This window comes from Erpetoichthys calabaricus, chromosome 9 (genome assembly GCF_900747795.2).
Source record: "Erpetoichthys calabaricus chromosome 9, fErpCal1.3, whole genome shotgun sequence".
In the NCBI taxonomy this organism is placed as follows: Eukaryota; Metazoa; Chordata; class Cladistia; order Polypteriformes; family Polypteridae; genus Erpetoichthys; species Erpetoichthys calabaricus.
Genome location: NC_041402.2, coordinates 106,959,131 through 106,983,754, shown reverse-complemented (window position 1 = coordinate 106,983,754; position 24,624 = coordinate 106,959,131). Strand labels below are relative to the sequence as shown.

The 24,624-nt window shown below is 39.9% G+C and overlaps 1 protein-coding gene across 1 annotated transcript in view; it reads right to left on the bottom strand.

Annotated features, from left to right (window-relative positions):
* Positions 1 to 1,417: 1,417 nt before the first annotated feature.
* rfwd3 (ring finger and WD repeat domain 3) overlaps positions 1,418 to 24,624 on the bottom strand; it is a 134,600-nt gene continuing 111,393 nt past the window's right edge. Inside the window, exons 9-13 of the mRNA XM_051931541.1 lie at positions 23,573 to 23,723; positions 17,272 to 17,448; positions 16,475 to 16,689; positions 16,110 to 16,327; positions 1,418 to 1,939 (exon numbers count right to left, since the gene is read on the bottom strand). Of these exons, the coding sequence (XP_051787501.1) occupies positions 1,796 to 1,939; positions 16,110 to 16,327; positions 16,475 to 16,689; positions 17,272 to 17,448; positions 23,573 to 23,723 (905 nt within the window). The 3' untranslated portion in view covers positions 1,418 to 1,795. The remainder of the gene's footprint in view (positions 1,940 to 16,109; positions 16,328 to 16,474; positions 16,690 to 17,271; positions 17,449 to 23,572; positions 23,724 to 24,624) is intronic.

The window sequence follows — 24,624 nt, the reverse complement described above, 5'->3', positions numbered from 1 at the left end:
TCCCCAAGCACTTATAGGAGTAGACCACCCCTGTATCCACTTCCCATATAGTGGCCGATGTAGAGACTCTTTTGTGAAGTGAAAGTAAATAAGCAATTCCTTGGTTTAGCTGATGTTAAGATGCAGACATTTCTCTTAGCACTAAGAAACAAACTTCTCCTCCTATTCTCTGTCTCATCCCAATTATTAATACACCCCTCATAAGTGCAGAATCATCTGTGAATTTCTGCAAGTGACATGGCCTGGTGTTAGATTTATAGTTAGAGAAGACGGGAATGTTCCTTGAGGTGCTACAGAGGTTCTTACTTCCACAGTCCTTGAACATCTGCTATCTGTCTATTATCCAGGATCCAATAGGTTCATCCACCACTAAAACTTTCAATGTCAATTTGTACGTATTTGTGAAACACTGTCATTTTCAGTGACAATAATCACACTATAAACCTATAATGTACATCTATTTTGAATGCTTTCCCATTATAAGGAACTAAAAAAAAAAAAGATTCAAGTTAATAAATCTACCTTCCACACAACCCTAAACTGGATAAGCATACATTAACTTAGTATCCGAGCACTTCTCCCACCATTCATACCATTGGTGAAGACATCTGTACCATTTTAATTGAATTTATTTTCAGTTAAGATGAGCAGTCACCCCAACAGTGATCCTGTGAAATGACACGCTTGAAATCTGCCAGGATGAAAACAGTCACTTGTTTATGGATTACACATGATGATGAAACACACTCATTGGCCATTAGATTTCATTAAATGTATTTGTCCTTTTTTAAAAATAAGTGAACTGAAACAATAAAATATTGGTTTCTTTTATTAAAAAACAATATACACAAGTAAAAACGGTCAACATACAAACATATGGAACAAAAGAGTGAATTCACTGTACATTATTTATATATCTGTAGTTTATTTATACGACTTCAAACAACTGAAGGAGTTAAAAACATTTTTCATTATTTTTTGCAACTAGAAACGTAATTACAGCATTTTGAAACTAAAAGGAAAAACCTAGGATAAATATTATTAAGAAAAAACAGAATAGCAGCTGCGGCAGAGCAAAAAAGAAATGCAGACCCTTCCTGGACACACCATGGCTGCACTGAGCGCTTACGTCCCCAGCGGCACAGACAGACAGCACGTCAGGAAGAGAAGTGCAAATGGAAAGCAAACAAGTGCACCCTGGGCTCCTGGGGACTCTTCTTTGAGTATCCTTATTTTGTGTACTTTAGACTTATTCTGTCAGAGCTGGGAAAATCACAAAAGTCACCACTAATATAAATGTATATATTACATCTATATACTCTCTGTAATGAATGCTAAAATGGCAAAAACTTGATAACAAACATTTGAACACATTTTGAAACTTTTTTTTTTTTTTTTTTTTTTTTTTTAAAAAAAAAAAAATCCAGCAGTTTTTTTTATTTTTGGAAAGAAAACAATGTTATTCTTCCTAAGCATTTCACATGCAGACAAAATAGTTTACTTAATTCAGTTTATAACAAACCAGACAGAAGAAACTAACCTGACAGAAATGCAGAGTAAACCAGATTACTAAAATGATTCGTTGGGAATGTGGTGGTTTACGAAGATGTATTGCTGCATTTAAACATTTTCAAGGGAAACATCTTTGGGAAATACGGTTTAAGCTCTTAAATAAGCCATAAGATTTCCAAATTAGCAGGAAGTATGTACATGTGGTTATTGTCTTCTCAGCCACACTGAACCATGGAGACCAAGTAACATTGTGAAGTAGTTCTGTAGGTCCTCTCACCACCCGTCACTCCCATTTGTACACTTTCACCATTTTCTCAGTTAAAGCAGCTAAAAAATGAGTCTGATTTATTTCCAATGGGCAAATATCCAATACGGGTTGATCAGCTTGCAGCTTTTGAAGCAAAGTTCCACTGCCAGCATCCCACACCTGCCAAAGAAATAAGTACACATTTTTTCTAACTTCCATTCATAGATTGAATTAACAAGCAGACATGGAAGAAGGCTGCTACTTCAGAATCCACTGTAACTATGAATGACCTAAAGGCTCAAACTACTGAAGAAAGTGTTTGGTAAGGCACAAGAAGTACACTGGAGAGAACTGTGTACACCGGTCCACTATTAACATCACTCCCCCACGGTGAGCTCACTCCACTGCTTGGAAGTGATGTTGTCTATTGCCTGTATGTTGTACATTTACTGTCTATTGATGTTTTATTTGCCTGAGCTTCACCAAATCAAAACGCATTGCAAGTAATGTAATGACACTAAAGAAAGTAAAATGTTCAGGATAAAAAACACTCCTTGCTTTGAAAATGGATCTGCCTCTTTTATCAAATGAGTACTAAAAATGATAAAAAGGAGAAAAATTAACAATATAACAATCTCTGTACCACTTAAAACAAAGCAATTGTGGCATTCCTAGAATTACTAAAGCAATTTGAAACCAGCAATTTTATACCCTTTAACAAGAGAAAATATTTGTGTTTTGATCATTTATTTAGTAGAAACTCTGTTAGACAGGAAGACGAGGAATGTTAAAACTTTTTCAAAAATATTAATTCAAACAATTATAATTGCAAATCTATCTGAACATTTAAGCAGCTCTCAATTTGAAAGCTTGAACACATTCACAAGCAAAAACAGACTTGGTCTCGTCCGTTTATAGGAGATGGACGTCTGAAGCAGAGCTCCGCTAGCAGCGGATTTATTTTCCCACGTATTTCATATTATTTAGAGGTATCCTGTATTTAACCCGACCAAGGAACTTCCACTACAATATACAAGCATGAGTAACAAGAAGAAAAGTCAGAAAGAACCGGAAAAGAAACTTAAAGCTGCATCAAAGTCTGGACAGACTTCCGGCCTAAGTGCAAGGTATGGCCTCATGGAGACTGACCTGGAACAGGCAGACGAATGCGCAGATTTCCTGGGACCCCGCTCCATTGTATCGTCTCCAGTCGAGAGTGAAAATGGGAGCGAAGGTGCAAGTGATACAGGTCGCGATGGATCGCCGATTTCTGAGGATCATTGGAGACTAGAAAAGGCCCTGCAGGATGTGCTCTCATCTACTCATCGCAAGCCTGCAACACCTGCTGTAACAGGAGCTGCATTTCCACTCGCGGAGCATGAAAGCTGAAGCGAACTGTCCGAACTGAAAGAGATGATCGCTACACTGGCCACTGCCATGGTTACGGCCATAAATGAGCTTAAGAAAGATAACAAGAATGATCTTAAGAAGGCGGCCATTGAGTTCAAGAACGAGCTTAAGAAGGATAAAGATAAGGAAACGCGTCTATTTAAACGTTTTGACGTGAACTTTAAAGGCATGTTGGAGAAATTAGTGGAACACATCGAAGAAACTAAATCCAAACTGAAAATGCTTGCCGACCAGATTAATGATGTTACAGATCAGCTGGAAGATGTTAAGCAGGGACTCGTGGCTCGAGTTGAAACAGCGGAACAACTGGCGTCTAACGCCGATGAAAAAGCCACAGCTGCGAATTCCGAATGCAAAAAACTTGGAGACAGACTTGCAGTCCTGGAGGATGGGTGCAGAAGAAATAATATAAGAATTGAGGGTATACCTGAGAAACGAGAAAGCTCAAGCTCAAGCCCAGTGAAATTTGCAGTAGAATTACTGTCTAAAATAACTGGAGATGACTTTAAACTCGACATTGAGATAGCAGCGGCTTATCGCACAAACAGACCAAGCACCTTTAAACCTAGGTCTTTTATTGTCCGCTTCGAGCGACTACGATGTAAGCTTGATGTGATGGCACTTCTCAGACACAAGCAAGAGATTATATTCGAAAATAATCTTATTCGTATTTTTCCCGACTTCTCACCATCAACAGCTGCAAAACGCACAGCCTACATTGACATTAAAAAGTTGCTACGGAAAGCCGATATCAAATACAGCCTCTTGTATCCCGCCAAACTGAAAGTGGAAGTTCAAGATCAATATTATATTTTCTTAAGCAAAGATGATGCTGAAAAGGAATTAAAGAAGCTGTTCCCAACACTTTTTTGAAAGTTAATAAGGAGCCGTATTCTATCAAGGCATGGGAAGGACCTATGATTTGCTCTCTGGATCCATGTTTAACACTAGAATTACCAGAGCCTACGAAAAAACTCGTATATCCGGCCCACCTTAAATCGCTTCTTAAATCCGTTCACACCTCTCCGCCAGCATTCTTTGTCCTCTAAATGTGCTGATAAAAGACAAGCTACCAGCAGCCGGCTATTCCATCCCCCCACCGACTTAGAACGTGAGCGAAGTTTTCCCAGCTCACGCCTTGATTGATTATGTGGGAGTGAAGTGGAGTTTTACAGTGGAAATAAGACATCATTATTCTAAAGTAATCTGTGTAAACACATTGTTAAAACAGAAACTTTTTCATATTTTAGTTAATAAATGTTACAACATGTAGTAGGCATAAACTATAGAATATATAAAGCCCGAGTTCCAAAGATCAAATAAACACTTTCACAAAAGCTTCAAGAATGATTCAACAGCTTCTGTGGCGTAGCGCGCTAAGATTTGCCTCTTAGCGCAGAGCAGCTTTTCCTTGCCTCACAGACCTGAGTTCGATTCCCCGCTGGGGATGAAGTGTTGCTTTTTTTTTCTTTTCTTTTAAACCTCAAACGGACATAAAATTTATACATTGGTATGCACTGTCAGTTACTGAGATCGTTATATTTTCATGTGGGATGCTCCTTTTCAAATATTTTTTTAACAATTGAGACTGCAATTAACAGGAACAACTGTCCTTATAACTTATTTTTAAGATCCATAACACACAGACAGACAGAGCACTGCGTAATAGAGAGACAGACAGGCAGAGAAGTCACTAGATATAGAAATAAACAGGGAAGCCACGTGTACTGAAAGAAAAAAAGAACAACATGTGCGTTGTCCTTGCTGCACTGAATAAGCGCAGGCGCTCTAACATCACCCCTCCCCCCATCTGACTAAGCTCGGGGGAGGGGTGATGTTAGAGCCTACTACATTTTGTAACATTTATTACTAAAATATGAAAAAGTTTCTGTTTTAACAATGTGTTTACACAGATTACTTTAGAATAATGATGTCTTATTTCCACTGTAAAACTCCACTTCACTCCCATATAATCAATCAAGGCGTGAGCTGGGAAAACTTTGCTCACGTTCTAAGTCGGTGGGGGGATGGAATAGCCGGCTGCTGGCAGCTTGTCTTTTATCAGCACATTTAGAGGACAAAGGATGCTGGCGGAGAGGTGTGAACGGATTTAAGAAGCGATTTAAGGTGGGCCAGATATACGAGTTTTTTCGCAGGCTCTGGTAATTCTAGTGTTAAAGAGACTGGTATTATAATTATACATCCTTTTCTTTATCTGGACTTTATAACTCTAATTAAAACATAAATATATAGACGTGAGTGTGAAAATGTGGAAGTAATTAAAGTAGGATTCTTTTTTTTTTTTTTTTTAATTCTACTATACCTTAAAGTAGACTGTTTAACATCATACCCTTGGTTTATTGCTTTTTCTACTATTTATACTATTACCATTATACTATTACAGTAGGAATTACCAGGTTTATCCTAGACTAGTTTTTAAAATCATTCCCAGGGTTGATGATGATTCTTTTTTTTTTTTTTAATCTTAATATCTTAACTTAAAAGCGCTGAAGATTATTTCAAGCTTAAATACTGTTAATGATAATATTTTCGGCAGATAGTATTAAGAATTTAGCTGCAAAAGATATCTCTGTTTTAATTCTCTAATGCCGCTGCAGGGTGGGGTTTGTTTTGTTTTGGACGTGCTCTGTCTCTTCGTATGTCAGAGGACTGGGACATCGCGAAGTGGGATCAAGCCTCATGTGGGGAGGCAAAATGGGGGGGTGGGGGATAGGGGATAAAGGGGGGAGAGAAGGAGAGCAGGTTATATCTAATCTATTTGTAATCCTTATAATTATAAATATCAATGCAACAATAGGCTAAAATGCAATAACTCATGGGGAATCTTGAAACTAAGATTAAAATTGCCACATTACCAATTAAAACTATAAAATGACATTAAAAACTCAGAATCAATGTCTCCATGATGGGACAGTTAACTTTGTGAGCTGGAATGTTAAAGGCCTGAATCACGAATTAAAGAGAAAGAAAGCATGCTCTCACCTAACAGGCTTAAACACTAAAATAGTATTTTTACAGGAGACCCACTTACTAAGCAAGGATCAGTCCAGACTACAAAAAGACTGGACTGGCCAAATGTTCCATTCTAGCTTTATAAAGAAAACTAGAGGGGTGGGAATTCTCATACATAGAACAGTTCCATTTGTAGCATCAGATGTAGTATCGGACCCTGAAGGGAGATATGTGATGGTCATGGGCAACTTATGTAACAGTAAAATGATTCTGATAAATGTTTATGCACCCAATGTTGATGATAAGGAATTCATGCAAAATCTATTTGCATCCATTCCCAATGTGAACACTCATAAAATTATAATGGCTGGGGACTTTAATTGTGTTTTAAATCCACTCTTAGATAGGACTCCTGTGACAGGGGGGACGACATCTAATACTGCAAAGATAATTACACAGTTTTTGAATGATCACAACTTATCAGACCCCTGGAGGTTTCTTAACCCAAACTCAAGAACATATTCGTTCTACTCACCAGTGCATTATAGCTACTCAAGAATTGATTATTTTTTTTTATAGATAATAATTTCCTGCCTACAATTAAATCATGCAAATATGACACAATTGTTATCTCTGACCATGCCCCTCTAGTCTTGGAGCTAAAATCATTAAGCCCCTCACACTCACCTCGTAGATGGCGTCTTTTATTGGCAGACAAGAACTGCACAGAATTTATATCCAAACAAATCAGCTTCTTCCTAGAGACAAACACGTCCACAGAGGTTTCTGCAGGAACACTCTGGGAAACTCTAAAGGCCTTCTTAAGAGGACGGATTATTTCATATCTTTCCCACAGAAATAAATTAGAAACCAAGAAAGTGTCAGAGCTAAGAAGTGAAATTACTAGAATAGATGAACAACAAGCCAGGGGTCCAAATGAAGTTCTCCACAGGAAAAGGCAGGCCCTGCATACAGAATTTAACATCTTAACAACTAAAGAAACTGAACAACTTATTTATAAGTCTAGACAGCATTACTATGAACACGGAGAAAAAGCTAATAAGCTTTTAGCCCAACAAATTCACAAACAAGAAGTTCACAATGCAATACCAGTAATCACCAACAAGAATGGAGAAGAAATTATTGACCATAAAAATATAATGCACACATTTAGAGATTATTAAGTCTTTATATTGTACTGAGCCTAAAGAAGACAACACACAATCTAATGCATTTCTGGATACATCACAGATACCACAAATAGATGCTTTAAGTGCTGAGGAACTGGATAAACCTCTAACGCTAACAGAATTACTAGACGCTATAAAGTTACTACAAAGCAGGAAATCATCAGGCCCTGATGGTTACCCCGTAGAATTTTATAAGAAATTCTCCACTCAGCTAGCTCCCCTCTTATTGGCAACATTTACAGAAGCTAGAAACAACCAAATACTACCTCAAACATTTCAACAAGCATTAATCACCGTCTTTCCTAAACAAAATAAGGACTTGTTACAATGTGCATCATACAGACCAATTTCACTCCTGAATAATGATGTTAAGATACTCTCAAAAATCCTAGCTAGAAGGATGGAGAAAGTGCTGCCCTTGGTAATATCACAGGATCAAACTGGATTTATTAAAGGCCGAAACCTATCTTCAAATCTCCGACGCTTGTTTAATGTTATATATTCACCAGCAAAATCAAACACCCCAGAGATATTACTATCATTAGACGCAGAGAAAGCATTTGATATGATTGAATGGAATTACCTTTTCACTGCATTGGAGAAATTTGGGTTTGGCCCGAATATTTGTGCATGGATCAAACTACTGTATACCAATCCAGAAGCTTCAGTTTGTATTAATAACATTTGCTCAGACTACTTTAAACTAGAACGTGGTACCAGACAAGGATGTCCCTTGTCGCCACTGTTGTTTGCAATTGCTATTGAACCACTGGCGATTCACTGCCGAAATTCTTATCAGATAAAGGGGATTGTCAGAGGACTGGAACAGAACATTTCTCTATATGCAGATGATATGGTCTTATATATATCAGACCCAGAAAACACTGTCCCTGCTGTTTTAACAGCACTAACAGAATTTCAAAAGATATCTGGTCTTAGAATTAATCTGAATAAAAGTATACTCTTTCCAGTGAATTCACAAGCATATAATATTAGATTAGACACCCTACCTTTTACCATAGCAGATCAGTTTAAATACCTAGGGGTAAATATCACAAGTAAACATAAAGCTCTTTATCAACAAAATTTTGGCGTCTGTATGGAAAAAATTAAGCAAGACTTGCATAGATGGTGAACCCTTCATCTCACTCGAGCCGGAAGAATTAACATTGTTAAGATGAATATCCTTCCTAAACTTCTCTTTTTATTTCAAAACATTCCAATATATATCAATAAATCGTTTTTTAAACAGTTAGATTCAACAATAACCTCATTCATTTAGAACTCAAAACACCCACGTATCCGAAGAGCGACCCTACAAAGACCTCAGGCAGAAGGTGGCATGGCTTTACCTAATTTTCAGTTTTATTACTGGGCAGCAAACATACAAGCCATAAAAACCTGGACACAAATAAATGAACATACACAGGCTTGGTCCGCAATAGAAGTAAAATCCTGAAGTACTTCTTTATATTCCCTGCTCTGCTCTCCAATAAATGCAAGTTATCGCAAATATACTAATAACCCAATTGTGCTTTACTCACTCAGAATATGGAACCAAATTAGAAAGCATTTTAAGAAGGAAAATCTTTTATCAGTGGCACCTCTGCAAGAGAACCACCTCTTTGAACCTTCGCAAGTATATCCAGTTTTTAATACCTGGAAAAGTTTTGGGATTAAAATGCTCAGAGATCTTTATATAGACAACATATTTACATCTTTTGAACAATTACGTTCAAAATTCAACCTCCCAGCTACACATTTCTTTTACTATCTTCAAATTAGAAATTTTGTTAAACAGAAATTGCCCGATTTCCCCGACCTTGCACCCTCCACAATGCTGGAAAAAATACTGCTCAATTTCGAGGAATTAACTCTTTTAGGGCTAATTTTTTTTTTGTTTCTTTTCTCCCAGGGCTGAATATTTTTCCAAAAACTAACATTTTTTAAAAAAGAACACAAAGCAATTGTTTAACATATCAAATCAACAAAAAATATTTACTTTCGACAAATGTTACTGTCTTGCATGTTGTATGAGCCTGCATACTCTATGATTTCACATACATATCACGTACATTTTACACAGCAAAGTCTGATCTCGCTCAAAGCAGCCAATTTCAGTCATTGCCACATTGCACTCCTTACAATATGTGTTGCTTTGATGCCTATTTTTCAATTGTCTGTTGCTGCATTTTCTAACATATATTGTTAGTGTGTACTGTAGAGAGACAAGTCACCCATTTGCCATCGTGCCATGCCACTGCCACCAAGTTTTCTGCCTGCATGAAAACCGTATTGTCACCTCTTTTCATCTTCTGAAACTTTATGAACTTTATGTATGGCATTATAGCCTGGCTCACCCCATGGGATTTGCTTCTGTTTATTACAGAAGTGAATAAAACTTTGCAGCAGCACGTACCTAAGCCACCAGGGGACAAAACACGTTTGGACCAATGCTCCCTGAAGTTATATCACCAGTTCTGTCCCTTCTCTATTTGTAATGCCACAGCGCGCTTCATCTCGTCTTTTGTTGTGGGTTTCCACTTTGAAAAACGAGACTGCGATGCAAACGCAGCCCACGATTCAAAAAAAATCTCTGCCTACCTGTTTGTCTCGTCTGACAGTAGCTGAAAAGCAGCATCAGGAGAGAGCAGCCGGTAGCCAGATCGGCTCTCAATGGATCAATGTATGTGTATTTATCCCATGCGAACCTTGCCGTAGATGCATCGGCTGCGCGAAGGCACTCAACTGGCAGCAGATCCGCTGGCGCGGCATCGGCTGGTGTCTGATCAGCTGATGCCTGCTTCTAACTCTCTTGCGCGATCTCCTGATCACTGCCAATAAAGTCCGATTCTGAAAAATCAAGAGTCCGACTCCGCGATAATGCGCAAAACAACGTCTGCCAAATGTTTTCTTTTCTGCACTTGCTTTGCTGCCTTTTCACATGTCGGTGCCATCTTGCCTTTGTTTACATTTCGCAACTCACGCACACGCAATGTTTATTTGCCGAGTCAACGAGTCTAGCATTCCTCCAAGCACAGAGGGAATGCCTGTGACGTGACAGTGAGATTTGTCGCCATTAACAGCTGATTGTCACCCTCAATCCCTGGATGTCGACTTTTGTCGACATTCGCCTTCAACCCCTCCTGTCGACAAAAGTCGACATCCGCCCTAAAAGAGTTAAACACTATTTCCGCAATATATAAAATCTTATTAGAGTCCCTACCTTTCAAAGATCCAAGAGGACATTGGGAAGAAGATCTCTTAATCAATATATCAGAAAAGGAGTGGAAGGTAGCAAAGCAGAGAATTCACTCGAGTTCTATATGCGCAAAGCATAGAATTATTCAACTAAAAATTATATATCGAGCTCATCTGTCTCGCTTAAAACTGTCCAAAATGTTTCCAGGGCAGGATCCAACCTGTGAACGCTGCAACCAAGCTCCTGCCTCACTGGGTCACATGTTCTGGGCCTGCACCAAACTAACATCCATCCATCCATCCATTGTCTCCCGCTTATCCGAGGTTGGGTCGCGGGGGCAGCAGCTTGAGCAGAGATGCCCAGACTTCCCTCTCCCCGGCCACTTCTTCTAGCTCTTCCGGGAGAATCCCAAGGCATTCCCAGGCCAGTCGAGAGACATAGTCCCTCCAGCGTGTACTGGGTCTTCCCCGGGGCCTCCTCCCGGTTGGACGTGCCCGGAACACCTCACCAGGGAGTTGTCCAGGAGGCATCCTGATCAGATGCCCGAGCCACCTCATCTGACTCCTCTCGATGCGGAGGAGCAGCGGCTCTACTCTGAGCCCCTCCCGGATGACTGAGCTTCTCACCCTATCTTTAAGGGAAAGCCCAGACACCCTGCGGAGGAAACTCATTTCAGCCGCTTGTATTCGCGATCTCGTTCTTTCGGTCACTACCCATAGCTCATGACCATAGGTGAGGGTAGGAACATAGATCGACTGGTAAATTGAGAGCTTCGCCTTGCGGCTCAGCTCCTTTTTCACCACGACAGACCGATGCAACGCCCGCATTACTGCGGATGCCGCACCGATCCGCCTGTCGATCTCACGCTCCATTCTTCCCTCACTCGTGAACAAGACCCCGAGATACTTGAACTCCTCCACTTGGGGCAGGATCTCGCTACCAACCCTGAGAGGGCACTCCACCCTTTTCCGGTTGAGGACCATGGTCTCGGATTTGGAGGTGCTGATTCTCATCCCAGCCGCTTCACACTCGGCTGCGAACCGATCCAGAGAGAGCTGAAGATCACGGCCTGATGAAGCAAACAGGACAACATCATCTGCAAAAAGCAGTGACCCAATCCTGAGCCCACCAAACCGGACCCCCTCAACACCCTGGCTGCGCCTAGAAATTCTGTCCATAAAAGTTATGAACAGAATCGGTGACAAAGGGCAGCCCTGGCGGAGTCCAACTCTCACTGGAAACGGGTTCGACTTACTGCCGGCAATGCGGACCAAGCTCTGGCACTGATCGTACAGGGACTGAACAGCCCTTATCAGGGGGGCCGGTACCCCATACTCTCGGAGTACCCCCCACAGGATTCCCCAAGGGACACGGTCGAATGCCTTTTCTAAGTCCACAAAACACATGTAGACTGGTTGGGCAAACTCCCATGCACCCTCCAGGACCCTGCTAAGGGTATAGAGCTGGTCCACTGTTCCGCGACCAGGACGAAAAACCACACTGTTCCTCCTGAATCCGAGGCTCGACTATCCGACGGACCCTCCTCTCCAGGACCCCTGAATAGACTTTTCCAGGGAGGCTGAGGAGTGTGATCCCTCTGTAGTTGGAACACACCCTCCGATCCCCCTTCTTAAAGAGGGGGACCACCACCCCGGTCTGCCAATCCAGAGGCACTGTCCCTGATGTCCATGCGATGTTGCAGAGGCGTGTCAGCCAAGACAGTCCTACAACATCCAGAGCCTTGAGGAACTCCGGGCGTATCTCATCCACCCCCGGGGCCCTGCCACCAAGGAGTTTTTTGACCACCTCGGTGACCTCAGTCCCAGAGATGGGGGAGCCCACCTCTGAGTCCCCAGGCTCTGCTTCCTCATTGGAAGGCATGTTAATGGGATTGAGGAGGTCTTCGAAGTATTCCCCCCACCGACCCCTAACGTCCCGAGTCGAGGTCAGCAGCGCACCATCCCCACCATATACAGTGTTGACACTGCACTGCTTCCCCTTCCTGAGACGCCGGATGGTGGACCAGAATCTCCTCGAAGCCGTCCGAAAGTCATTCTCCATGGCCTCCCCAAACTCCTCCCACGCCCGAGTTTTTGCCTCAGCAACCACCAAAGCCGCATTCCGCTTGGCCTGCCGGTACCTATCAGCTGCCTCCGGGGTCCCACAGGACAAAAGGGTCCTGTAGGACTCCTTCTTCAGCTTGACGGCATCCTTCACCCGCCGGTGTCCACCAGCGGGTTCGGGGATTGCCGCCACGACAGGCACCGACCACCTTACGGCCACAGCTCCGGTCAGCTGCCTCAACAATAGAGGCACGGAACATGGCCCATTCGGACTCAATGTCCCCCACCTCCCTCGGGATGTGGTCGAAGTTCTGCCGGAGGTGGGAGTTGAAGCTACTTCTGACAGGGGGCTCTGCCAGACGTTCCCAGCAGACCCTCACAACACGTTTGGGCCTACCACGCCTGACCGGCACCCTCCCCCACCATCGAAGCCAACTCACCACCAGGTGGTGATCAGTTGACAGCTCCGCCCCCTCTTCACCCGAGTGTCCAAGACATGTGGCCGCAAGTCCGACGACACGACCACAAAGTCGATCATCGAACTGAGGCCTAGGGTGTCCTGGTGCCAAGTGCACATATGAACACCCCTATGCTTGAACATGGTGTTCGTTATGGACAATCCGTGACGAGCACAGAAGTCCAATAACAAAAACACCGCTCGGGTTCAGATCAGGGGGGGCCATTCCTCCCAATCACGCCCTTCCAGGTCTCACTGTCATTGCCCACGTGAGCATTGAAGTCTCCCAGCAGAACGAGGGAGTCCCCAGAAGGTATGCCCTCTAGCACCCCCTCCAGGGACTCCAAAAAGGGTGGGTACTCCGAACTGCTGTTCGGTGCATACGCACAAACAACAGTTAGGACCCGTCCCCCCACCCGAAGGCGAAGGGAGGCTACCCTCTCGTCCACCGGGGTAAACCCCAATGTACAGGCTCCAAGTTGGGGGGCAATAAGTATACTCACACCTGCTCGGCGCCTCTCACCGGGGGCAACTCCAGAGTGGTAGAGAGTCCAGCCCCTCTCAAGGAGATTGGTTCCAGAGTCCAAGCTGTGCGTCGAGGTGAGCCTGACTATATCTAGCCGGAACCTCTCAACTTCGCGCACTAGCTCAGGCTCCTTCCCTTCAGAGAGGTGACATTCCACGTCCCAAGAGCCAGTTTCTGTAGCCGAGGATCGGACCGCCAAGGTCCCCGCCTTCGGCCACCACCCAACTCACACTGCACCTGACCTCCTTGGCCCCTCCCATAGGTGGTGAGCCCATGGGAAGGGGGACCCACGTTGCCTCTTCGGGCTGTGCCCGGCCGAGCCCCATGTGTGCAGGCCCGGCCACCAGGCGCTCGCCATCGAGCCCCACCTCCAGGCCTGGCTCCAGAGTGGGGTCCCGGTGACCCGCGTCCGGGCAAGGGAAAACGCCGTCCAAAATGGTTTTTCTTCATAGGAGGTTTGTTTAACCGCTCTTTGTCTCATCCCTCACCTAGGACCAGTTTGCCTTGGGTGCCCTACCAGGGGCATAAAGCCCCGGACAACAGAGCTCCTAGGATCATTGGGACACGCAAACCCCTCCACCACGATAAGGTGACGGTTAAAGGAGGGGCAAACTAACATCATTTTGGACAAAAAAATTTTAAGTGCCTTTCAGACAGCCTTGGTATCACAATCCCTCCTAACCCATTAACAGCTGTGTTCGGTGTTCTTCCAGATGGACTTGAATTGGAGAAGGACAAGCAAACGGTGATTGCATTCACTACACTTTTGGCATGCAGACTTATTTTGTTAAATTGGAAGAATCCTAATTCTCCTCTTATAAGTCAGTGGGAAACCGATGTTTTATATTATTTGAAATTGGAAAAAATCAAATTCTCAGTTAGAGGATCTGTACAAAATTTTTTCAAAACCTGGCAGGATTTAATCAATATTATTTAGAATAAGAGAAATAACTATTACTGCATTTAACTCCCTTCTCCATCTCTTATTTACATATATATTTACTTCTCCCTTTCCTTTGTTTAATGTTGCCTTATTAAAAAGCCTTAAGCAATTTTCCTTTAGCTAAGCTCTCCTTCTCAGGGGTGTGGTTTGATTTGTCTTCAATTTTGTTGTGTTATAAATTGATCTGTTTGTATGGAATGATTACAATGAAAATTAATAAAATAAAAATATATATATAAAAAAAAAACAGACTTGCAGATCTGGGTATAGGTCTCAAATAAATGGGACTTCTTAAATGCACGAATGTTGTGTTTTGACGTTTCAAATGCTAAATTTTTTTTTTGCACAAACTTTAATGTAGTATTATTCTACAGGGAGCAATCTTGAAAAAGAATTGCTATGTATTTTGAAATATCTAGAGTGGATGGGTGGCACACTGTTGTTCATTTGGAGTTTTTTTTTTGTTATCCAGAATGTGGGATTTTCTTTTCAAATTCCCAAAGATGTGCAGATTTGGATAACTGGAGCAATGTACATATGATGGGCCCTGTGATGGACTGACACAGTGTCCAGAGCTAAGTCCTGCCTTACATGAGATGCTGGCAAGATAGGCTCCAGCCCCCAGAACAATGAATTGAATTACATGCATCAGATAATCTATTTAATAAAATGCTAATGCGTGTGTGTGTGTGGTCCCTCAGAGTAAACAGATTGGTGAGTTTTGTGAGGTTGCTTAGTCAAACGTAATCGAGACAGGAAGCGTCAGTCAAGGGAGGTTGACACACATCAGGGTACTGAGAAAAGGTACAGGAGGAATGCTGAGAGTCACCTTCAAACACAGGAAGAATTCATAAGAATGTGAATGACGTTTTCACCCTGGGTAATGACAGCCCATCACCCATTGGTGGCAGTCAAAAAGTAGTCAGGAGACGAGTCACGCACCTCAGAATGAGAGTCTGAGAAGCACGCTTTACAGGAACACAATCGAGAGAAGAAGTTCCCGTTGACACAGGTTGAGACACACAAGATACCAAAGAAAGGAGAAGGATGAACTCCGAGGGTACTCCCAAGGCAAGAAATATCAAATATTTTTTACATTTTTTCTATTACCTGTAGTAAAGTAGGTATTATTATAATAATATGTCCATCTATGGTTTTGCTGATTTATTTTGAAAAAGTATTAAAAACAATGAAAATTAACTTTGAAAAATTATTAACAGCATTTAAAATTAACTTTACAGATTTTTTTTTTTGGCAATGCAACGTTTTCCTACTGTTTTGCATCAAGAAAATTCTAAACCCAGACAGATGGTGTTCGGACTTCAGTAAAGATAGAATTCAATTAATGATGATTCTGTCCATTTCATTTTTGACAAACAACTCCTTACACCCTAGTAAACCATAAACTAGACTGATTTCCCATTAACATGGTTAATTATAAATCATATTAAGGCCTTTTTCTAAATGAGCTGTATACTTCTCTGAGGAACAGAATAGTAAATAAGTATAAAAAAATATAGCATAATATATAGGTAATTTAAAAGATTTATCAAAATATAAACTAAAACAGACAAAAATAATCTCACCATTGCCGAGTTTGATGCTTCATCTCCTGCACACACCAACATGCTACCATCTTTCGCTGGGCTTTCAAAGAGGGCATTCTTGGTCAGCAGCTTACAACAAGAGCCAGCATTGAATGTTTGAATGGGCTGGCATGTACACGCAGGGTCATCAAGGGAATCTTGCTGTACAACTCGGTTGAGCTCCATTAACACACATCGTAAGAAGAGACTTGACTTACCTACAATAAAATGATAATACTGAACACATAAATGGACTAAATTTTCTGGCCTCCCAGAAGCCATTTCTAAGCAATGCACGGCACAATATTATAAGCATTGAAAGCCAACAGTCCATCACAAATGCACCATCGCTGTGCCACTCTCACCTGGCCTGTAAGTCACAAGGCAGTGCCGACTACTTGCATCAACCTGTATGTCTGTGCAGCCACCTGGTTCCAAAGGAAGATGGTGTGGTCTGTAAGATATTCCACCTTTCATTTCCCAAAAGCACCCCCCTTCCAGCGTGCCAGCTATTAGACCACCATAAGGGAATGCAGCAGAAGCAGCACGGGGTAAATAAGACAGGGAAACCACAGGACATCTAGAATGGTTAAAGTGAGGTGAATTAGAAAGTCTTCCGAGGTCAACTATTTTTTAATATAATAGATTTTTTTCTTTTAATTTAAAACACTTCCATTAAAAGGAATTGTTTAACACAGAAAACCAACAAAAATAGCATGATTCTGGAAGAGGTTTAGCAGCATCTCCAAATATGTGCAATTAATATTGTTTTTATGAGCATGTAAATATAAAATAAAATGCATAATTTTTGACTTATTTCTGAACCCACTTACTGTATTTCTAGGTAACCAATATATACAGAGAACTGAAAAGTAATATCTTTTGCTAGTATACCTCTACAAATTAAGAACCATCTGTCTTGAACTCCACACAAATCAGAAATGATGGATTATGTGCATACACATTTACATTTGTTGAGTTTTCTAGAATTCATTATGAATTACTTGGTAATATTACAGAGGGGAAAAAAAAAACTACACACAGCATATGGAACCTGTTTTTCATTAATCAGCAGGCAAAAAGACACGTAGTTGTTACATTCCACTTGTGAAAAATATCATTTTATAAATAAGACTCCACATTGTAAGTCATCACATAATACCTGGACCCAAGGGATGCCAACTCATGGACATATGTACTGGTGTCTCGAGTGTCATATACCAAGATGGAACCATTACTCAGACCAGCATAGACGTAATTGGGATCATCAAGGCACCAGCAGCAGCTCCAAACTGGACGTCCAGTGTTATAGGTCTGCACCACTGTATTGGTGAGAAGACTGAGGAAACGAGAAAGAGACAAGCAGAAGCTGGAGTGTAGCGTAGCAAAAAAAAAAAAAAACAACCAACTCTGCCAAGTCCTAACACACTAACCTGCTCAGAGTAAGTCTTCTCAAAAGCATAAGAACGTAATACTACATAAGTAAGAAAACTCAGATTAACACAATACCTTTTTATTCAGGAAATCACAGTTAGAAGAGTCAAAAAGAGAGGAGAAAAAAACGTGGATTAATAATCATAGTGCTATCTCTGTGCCTTCACTGTACTTACAAAATGAAAAACAATACCTTTTTTTACCAATTTATAGTTAAGTCAGGATTTCAATGTGGCACAAAATTTTGAAAACGTAAATGACACAAACTACTATCAAAACAGAACTATTCAGTACCATAAAAATATGCAAGACTGCTGTGGAAACTGTTGGGACTTGAACATTGTAAATTTCCAGGGTTTGTTTGCTGTGTATTTTCCAACCGTATAAAAGGTTACAACAGAAGACTCTGTGCTGTTATACTGGCAAAGGGAGGTTGTACAAAGTATTAAATGCAGCGGTGTCAACAATTGTAGAACATGTGTTTTTGTTTAAAATATTTATTTCTTGATAAAGGGCTTTGTTTTTCTATGAATGAACTTGCTTCAATTAAAAGTCAGATGTTTCTCATTTTTTCAGTGCAAGATAACAGTTCCTCAGCAAACAATGATTTTTTTTCTAACCCTTCTTACTAATTTTTACAAGGGGTGCCAATAATAGTGAAGGGCACTGTATTATTTACCCAACACAACTCCGGGAAACTCACTCTCAGATAAACAGACTTGAGCTGGGAGAACTTCAGCTGCATCGGTGGGGGATGGGATTGCAGGCTGCTTGTTGCTTATGCCAATTGGCACATTTGCAAAAGAAAGATGCTGATGAAGAAGTGAGAAGGAATTTAAAGTGGTCCAGAATTATGACTTTTTTTGTAGGCTTCAGAGTTCTAGTGTTAATCTGTAAAGACTTGGACTGGATTCAGCTAATAAAGAATAATTAATTCTCTGTACTTGAAGTGTGTGTGTGTGAAATAAAATAAAATTTTAAAACTGCATTATCGCATTATGGACAAATTATGGTGACCACAGTTAGAAATTTTAAGTAGTTGAACTATCCTTTTATTTGAACTAATTATGATTACACACCATTAATCAATATAAGTGATTAAATAGTTTAATCAAACTACTTTCTTTATTGACTAATCATTCCTGTGAGGCAGCGACTCACTGTGCTGTTTTTTTGTTGGTTAAACATGGCAGCAGCTGCACCACATTCAGCAGAAGAAGGTTCCTCCATATATTGGACAAAATTCTCCTTTGTGTAGGAGTATTTTACCCAAAATATGAGAAAATGGTTGTATTTTCATTATTAAAAAAAAAAAAAAAAGATGGTGTTCACAAGAACTAGCTCAATGCATGAACACATGAAGAGGAAGAACGCTGAAAGTATAGGGCAGGATATGACAGCATTACCATAATCAACCCACTTACACTTACTTGGCTGTTCAACAGTAGTTCTTTTAAGTGTTGTGCAGCTGAATAACTTGACAAATTCTTGCTAATGACTACCATTGAGACAAAAGTTAGAGCTACTGTATTTTTTTGGAGAGAATTAATTATGTGCTGCCACCATTATTATTTGCTAGTGCACAAAAGTAAAATAATGTTTCAGTACTAAGGCCAGCCAAGTACAGTAGAACCTCTGGTCACAAATGTTTCCGAACATGTACAAATCGGGTTACGATCAAAAAAGTATGCCAAAAGTTTGCATCTGTTCACGACCACACGCTCTGGTGGTAAACAAAAACATTGACGGCCAGTTTCCCTACACGCGTTCGCATGTGCCAATGATTTCCCATTCTCAGTTTCCCATTTTCTTTTGTTTTCTATACAGGGCCTAACAAAGCAGCTGATGTTGCAAAAGGAGTTACAATGTTAACCAAAGCAGAGGCCTCAAGTGCTGGAAGAGGTGGAAAAACTGTTGCTAGTGTGGTTGAATGAGAATCATTGCAGGGAATAGCGTAAGCGAGGCAATCATATGCGAGAAAGCCGGGAAGATTCATGGCAACTTGCTAAAAAAAAAAAAAATCCTTCGAGTGGCGAAGGTGAGGAATTTAAAGCCAGTAGAGGATGGTTTGAAAATTTTTGCAAGAAAAGTGGCATTTTATTTTTTTCCCCCTGTGCTTAAAAGTCATAAAAAAAGTGTTTACAGTGAGCGGTTTGCAAGGGTCTAGCGCAAACTCTTATAATGTTAGTTTTCTCTGTTGTTCAAGGTTTTCTCAATGTTATTCAATGTTTTTACATTTAGTTTACTATTACACTGTGCATTCTATGGTATAATTAACTATTTTTGTGCGTAAAAAAAAATATATTTACATGCAGTTTGCACGGTCTGGAACGGATTAATTGTATTTACATACAATCTTATGGGGAAATTATGTTCAGGTCACGACCAAATCGGGTCGCGTCCAGAGTTTTAGAACGAATTACGGTCATGTCCAGAGGTCCAACTGTACAGTAAACAGTGGGTTAAAAACACCTACTAGCTTTGCTTTGAACAGAGTTGCATTTTCAACTTTTGACAAATATTTACGCCAAGGCCGGCAACTAGTAACTCTTCAACTGTCATTCTGTGGATCTGAAAGTAAACTACATATCAGCAGCGATCAAAATTAAGCAGCAGTTACCCTCTATATAAACACAGGACAACTTTATAAAGTTATTTTTAGATGTTTTCTTTCATTAAATTATAACTAAATCACAATCACTAAACAAATGCATTATTTTACCTAGCACAGTTGATTCAAACTGAAACAGAGTTTGTGACATAACAGCTCAAACTGAAACAGAGTTTGTGACATAACAGCACACAGCTGTCCGCCTGACTGCAGAGAAGCTGCTGCTGTGAAGCTGGCTTTATTGAAAAGAAACACAATTTCTACTGCAGTTTTGATAGTCAAATGTGCAAACTGTATAACTCAGGAAAACCCTGGTTTTAATGTTAAAAAGGAAGGAAATAAGAACATTTTAAGTAAAATTGTTCTGGAATCCTTCCACATTCTCTCTTAAGTTAGTGTGGACAGGGGGATGAAATATCCCACCGCCTTCATGTCACTTAAAGGTAGCACTCTGGAAGAGACGTGTGTAATACTGCAAAGTAAACATTTTCTTTCACTTCGCTTAATAAGCTAGTTAATTTGTGTTGTGCTGCATAGAATTTTCTGATGGTGTATTAATGAGTACTTATGTGAATTTCCCATTGGGATTAATAAAGTATCTATCTATCTATCTATCTATCTTATGTAGTAACCTACTGATTAGGTTATCCAGGAGGTTGCTTTAGAAAATTGGAAAATGAACAAACATACATTAAGACTTTAGAAGGGAAAAACAGATTTACATGCAAATTGTCAGTCTTGATCATCACCATTTTTATGAATAATAAATGTTTAAATGTGATGATGGCAATAACAAGCAAGGGAAAAAAAATGCTCGATATGCAGTTATTGCTCCTTCAGAACAAAGTCAACAATGTAAAAATAAACTTTCTGAAAATTTTAACTTATAATTAATGCTCTGTGCTTGCAGTCTTCATTTCAAGAGATATGAGTTGACAGTCTCCTATCTTTAAAACATTATTAAATCACTTTATCCCAAATATACCTAGCAGCTATACTCATGATCGCTATGAATAACATCTACAATAGCTGCTGCTCCTCACCTGTGGAACTCTTTACCTTATTACATAAAGGAGTTGTCTACAATTGAACTGTTCAAAACAAGATTAAAGACTCATTTCTATTCATTTGCTTTCCATGACCTTCAGTAATACTGATGGTTTCCTCATTGTGATTATGTAATCTTACTTCTATTTATTATGTATTTTATTTATGTTCATTTATTTTATTTCTATTTATGTTTTTTATGTTAATTGTATGTTTTTTCTTCTTTTATTGTAAAGCACTTTGGCCACAGCATTCCTATGTTGTTTTCAATGTGCTATATAAATAAACTGACATTGACATTTTCCCTGATGGCAACAAGAATTAGACAAACTACAAGTCTCTCCAACTTAAAGATTAAATCTGAATAATATATTTGATCTCTTTTCGCTGTTCCATTTTTTCACAGAGTAATAATTTCTGTTTGTTTGCTCTAATGCAATCTTTACTATCATTTTTTTTGAGACTTTCGAATTTTAGTAATCTCTAACCTGCTCTACATATGTATCGCACCAACGTTTTGGAACCTCTTTACGACATTCTACTTTGTCATCTACTCGTTGTCTTATTTCCAGCCCCGGGTATGATTAAATCTCTGGGCATAAAGTCTCATTTCATGGGACTTGAAAGTATCTCTCTGAAAAAGTCACGTCTCGTCCCATGCTAAAAAGTCTTGTCTCAGGATTTTTTTATATAATAGAGAGATATATGTGAAATGCGTCTGGGAGTGGATCTGTTGTTAACACTAAGGCCTAAAAGAACTCAAAAACCTAATTAATTGGTCTTTTTTCAAGTTGGACTGCTGACATCAAGTTATAAAGTCCGTTATTAATCAAAAATATCAGTTTTTACTTTTAGTCTTTTTGACTTAAATATTTTAGTGTTAACAGTGTTTTTTGTTTTTAAATCATGAAGTTTTCAAATTCTATGTATAAAGTTATTCCATTGAAACAGAGCACTTATCTGTATGCCTACTTGAATTATTTCAACTAATTACTGTATTTTTTCACTCCATAAGATATACCTAGATTTAGAGGAGGAAAACAAGAAAAAAAAATATTCTGAACCAAATGCTGTACTAATATATTTAATAAAATATAGCAGAATAATATTTCAACCATGTAAAGTCAACAGCGGCATTAAGAACCATCATCACTGTCATTGACAAATGAGGAGAGACTTTAAGGTTCAAGCACTTTTCTAGTTTTCTGGAAACCCCAAGAACTCCTCATTGATAGTGTCTGAATTTATGAAGCTCAGTTGCTCACAATCACTGATCTGCTGCAGACATACTGTTAACATACTGGATCTGCTGCTGACACACTGTTATGGGGGACACGTTTAAGATTTTACCTTATAGGGGACAGTTTATAAAGAGGACACTTTATTAGGCACTATTCATATGACCGTAATTTGTTTCTGCAGTTAATGTGTCTGTAAAAAAAATGGACGCAACAAGGACGTTGACAGGTCAGCTGTTGTAGCTGGGAGTGTCAGGCGGCTCTCTGCACTCTTCCAGGTCCTGGGTGATGGGCAGAGGTGGACGGTAACTGACCAGACGCCCCGAGATTCAGCAGTAAAGTGGGACATTAAAGCGTCCCCAGGGGTTTCTTGTGGGCCTACCACTTCCTCTTCTAACAGCTGTCGCTACTGCTCACAGGTCAGGTAATACACATCACGGTCTGCAACGTAATATTTGCTCCTTAAGACGCACAGACATTTTCACCCACTTTTGGGGGGAAAAAGTACGTCTTATGGAGCAAAAAATATGGTAATTGATTAAATGTATCATCATTTATGGAAGCCCTAGATTACACTATAGGCAAGAAACACATATCTATAAGAGCATAAAAATGTGATAAAGAAGCATAAAATTCCATAAAGAGCAAATCAGTTTTCATTTAGTTGCTATGATACCTTCAGAATGATTTATTCTGCAAATGACCTTTTATGAAGAATCGACACAAATAATAGTCAAAATCATCTTTTCTCTGAACAGTATGGAAATCTGTACTATATTAACATAACATCAAAAGGCTTCTTATAAAAGAAACAAAATTAATTCACTTTATAAAAAAACTGTACACAGCTTATTTAGAATTTAATTGAGTCTTACTATCCTTGGTTCAGCATGCTGAAAATCTGCTAACATTGGCATGCCAAAATATCTCGAGGGATATGAAATGTTTGTCTCGCTTGATATCTATATAACATGAGTGAGGAAGGACGAATTTGATCTCAATAAGATACAGCTTTAACTTAACTGTAATCCACTCATTATAATGTACAGTAACTTATATAACCAATAAAAATGATTTAAAAAATGAAACCTAACATATGTTTAACATTATAATCCTGTCATACTTTATCCTACCTGGTCAATTTGATGGTGTTGTCCAATGCTGCAGAGAGCATTAAGCTGTCCATTTGATTATTGAAAGATAAACCACGAATCTGCTTTGTGTGGATAGGCACATACTGGCAAGACTTCATATTGACAGCACTTATCTTCTTAACACCGCATCCTGAAAAGTACAAATTTGACTATTAGAATAAAGGGTAAAACGGAAGCATTTTGTTCTTATAAAAAATTTCACTTGAAACATTAGTTTTGGGAGTTTGCCTGGTCAATAAAACTTTTACTTTTCCAAAAAGAATGAGGGCCACTAGAGTAGGATCATATTTCTCAGTGGCCCGTTTTTCACTCCTCCATTGCCAAATTCATCATATTACCTTACTGACCACAGCACAAGGCTTCATAACCTGCTTGTTGCCTATTACCTGCATAGAGACTGTAGCTGCATTATGTACAGTGCTAAGACAACAAACATCTTTCTTGCCCTTCCATTTAAGCACAAGCACTTTATCCTTTTGCCAATTTAGCTCTGTCAAAGTCTTCAGGCATGCCACGACGGTTAGGATGCGCTGTTCCATTTGTGTCAATCTTTCTTTGCAGCAAGATGTCAAATACCTCTGGCGACATATAAAAACTGCCCATGGTTACACAGTAACCTTGATCGAGCAGATCAAAGTCAGCACCAATGATGTAGCAACGCCATACTGATTGTATTTTGGATCAAACATTGTCCTTTCCCTGTGTACAGAACCGAATTCCACATGTATCCCGTTTAAGATTCACAAAGCTTGTAAAGGTTTATGCCAAATCTTGCTTTTTTTGATGCGATGTACCATATCAATGACAGTCTGCCCTTATACCTGTAAGCCATGAGACTTTCAACGATGCTGACATTGCGGTATGGAATGTAAACACTCCAAAATTTTACTACAACTGCTTGGTATATCTCCCAAATTTTCTTCATTTTGGGAGCTGGATGGATATTCTCATTAAAGTCTTCATTGTTGGTAAAGCGCAGACATTTCATCATTTGTGAAAACCTACACTCAGACATAATTTCTCCAAAGAAT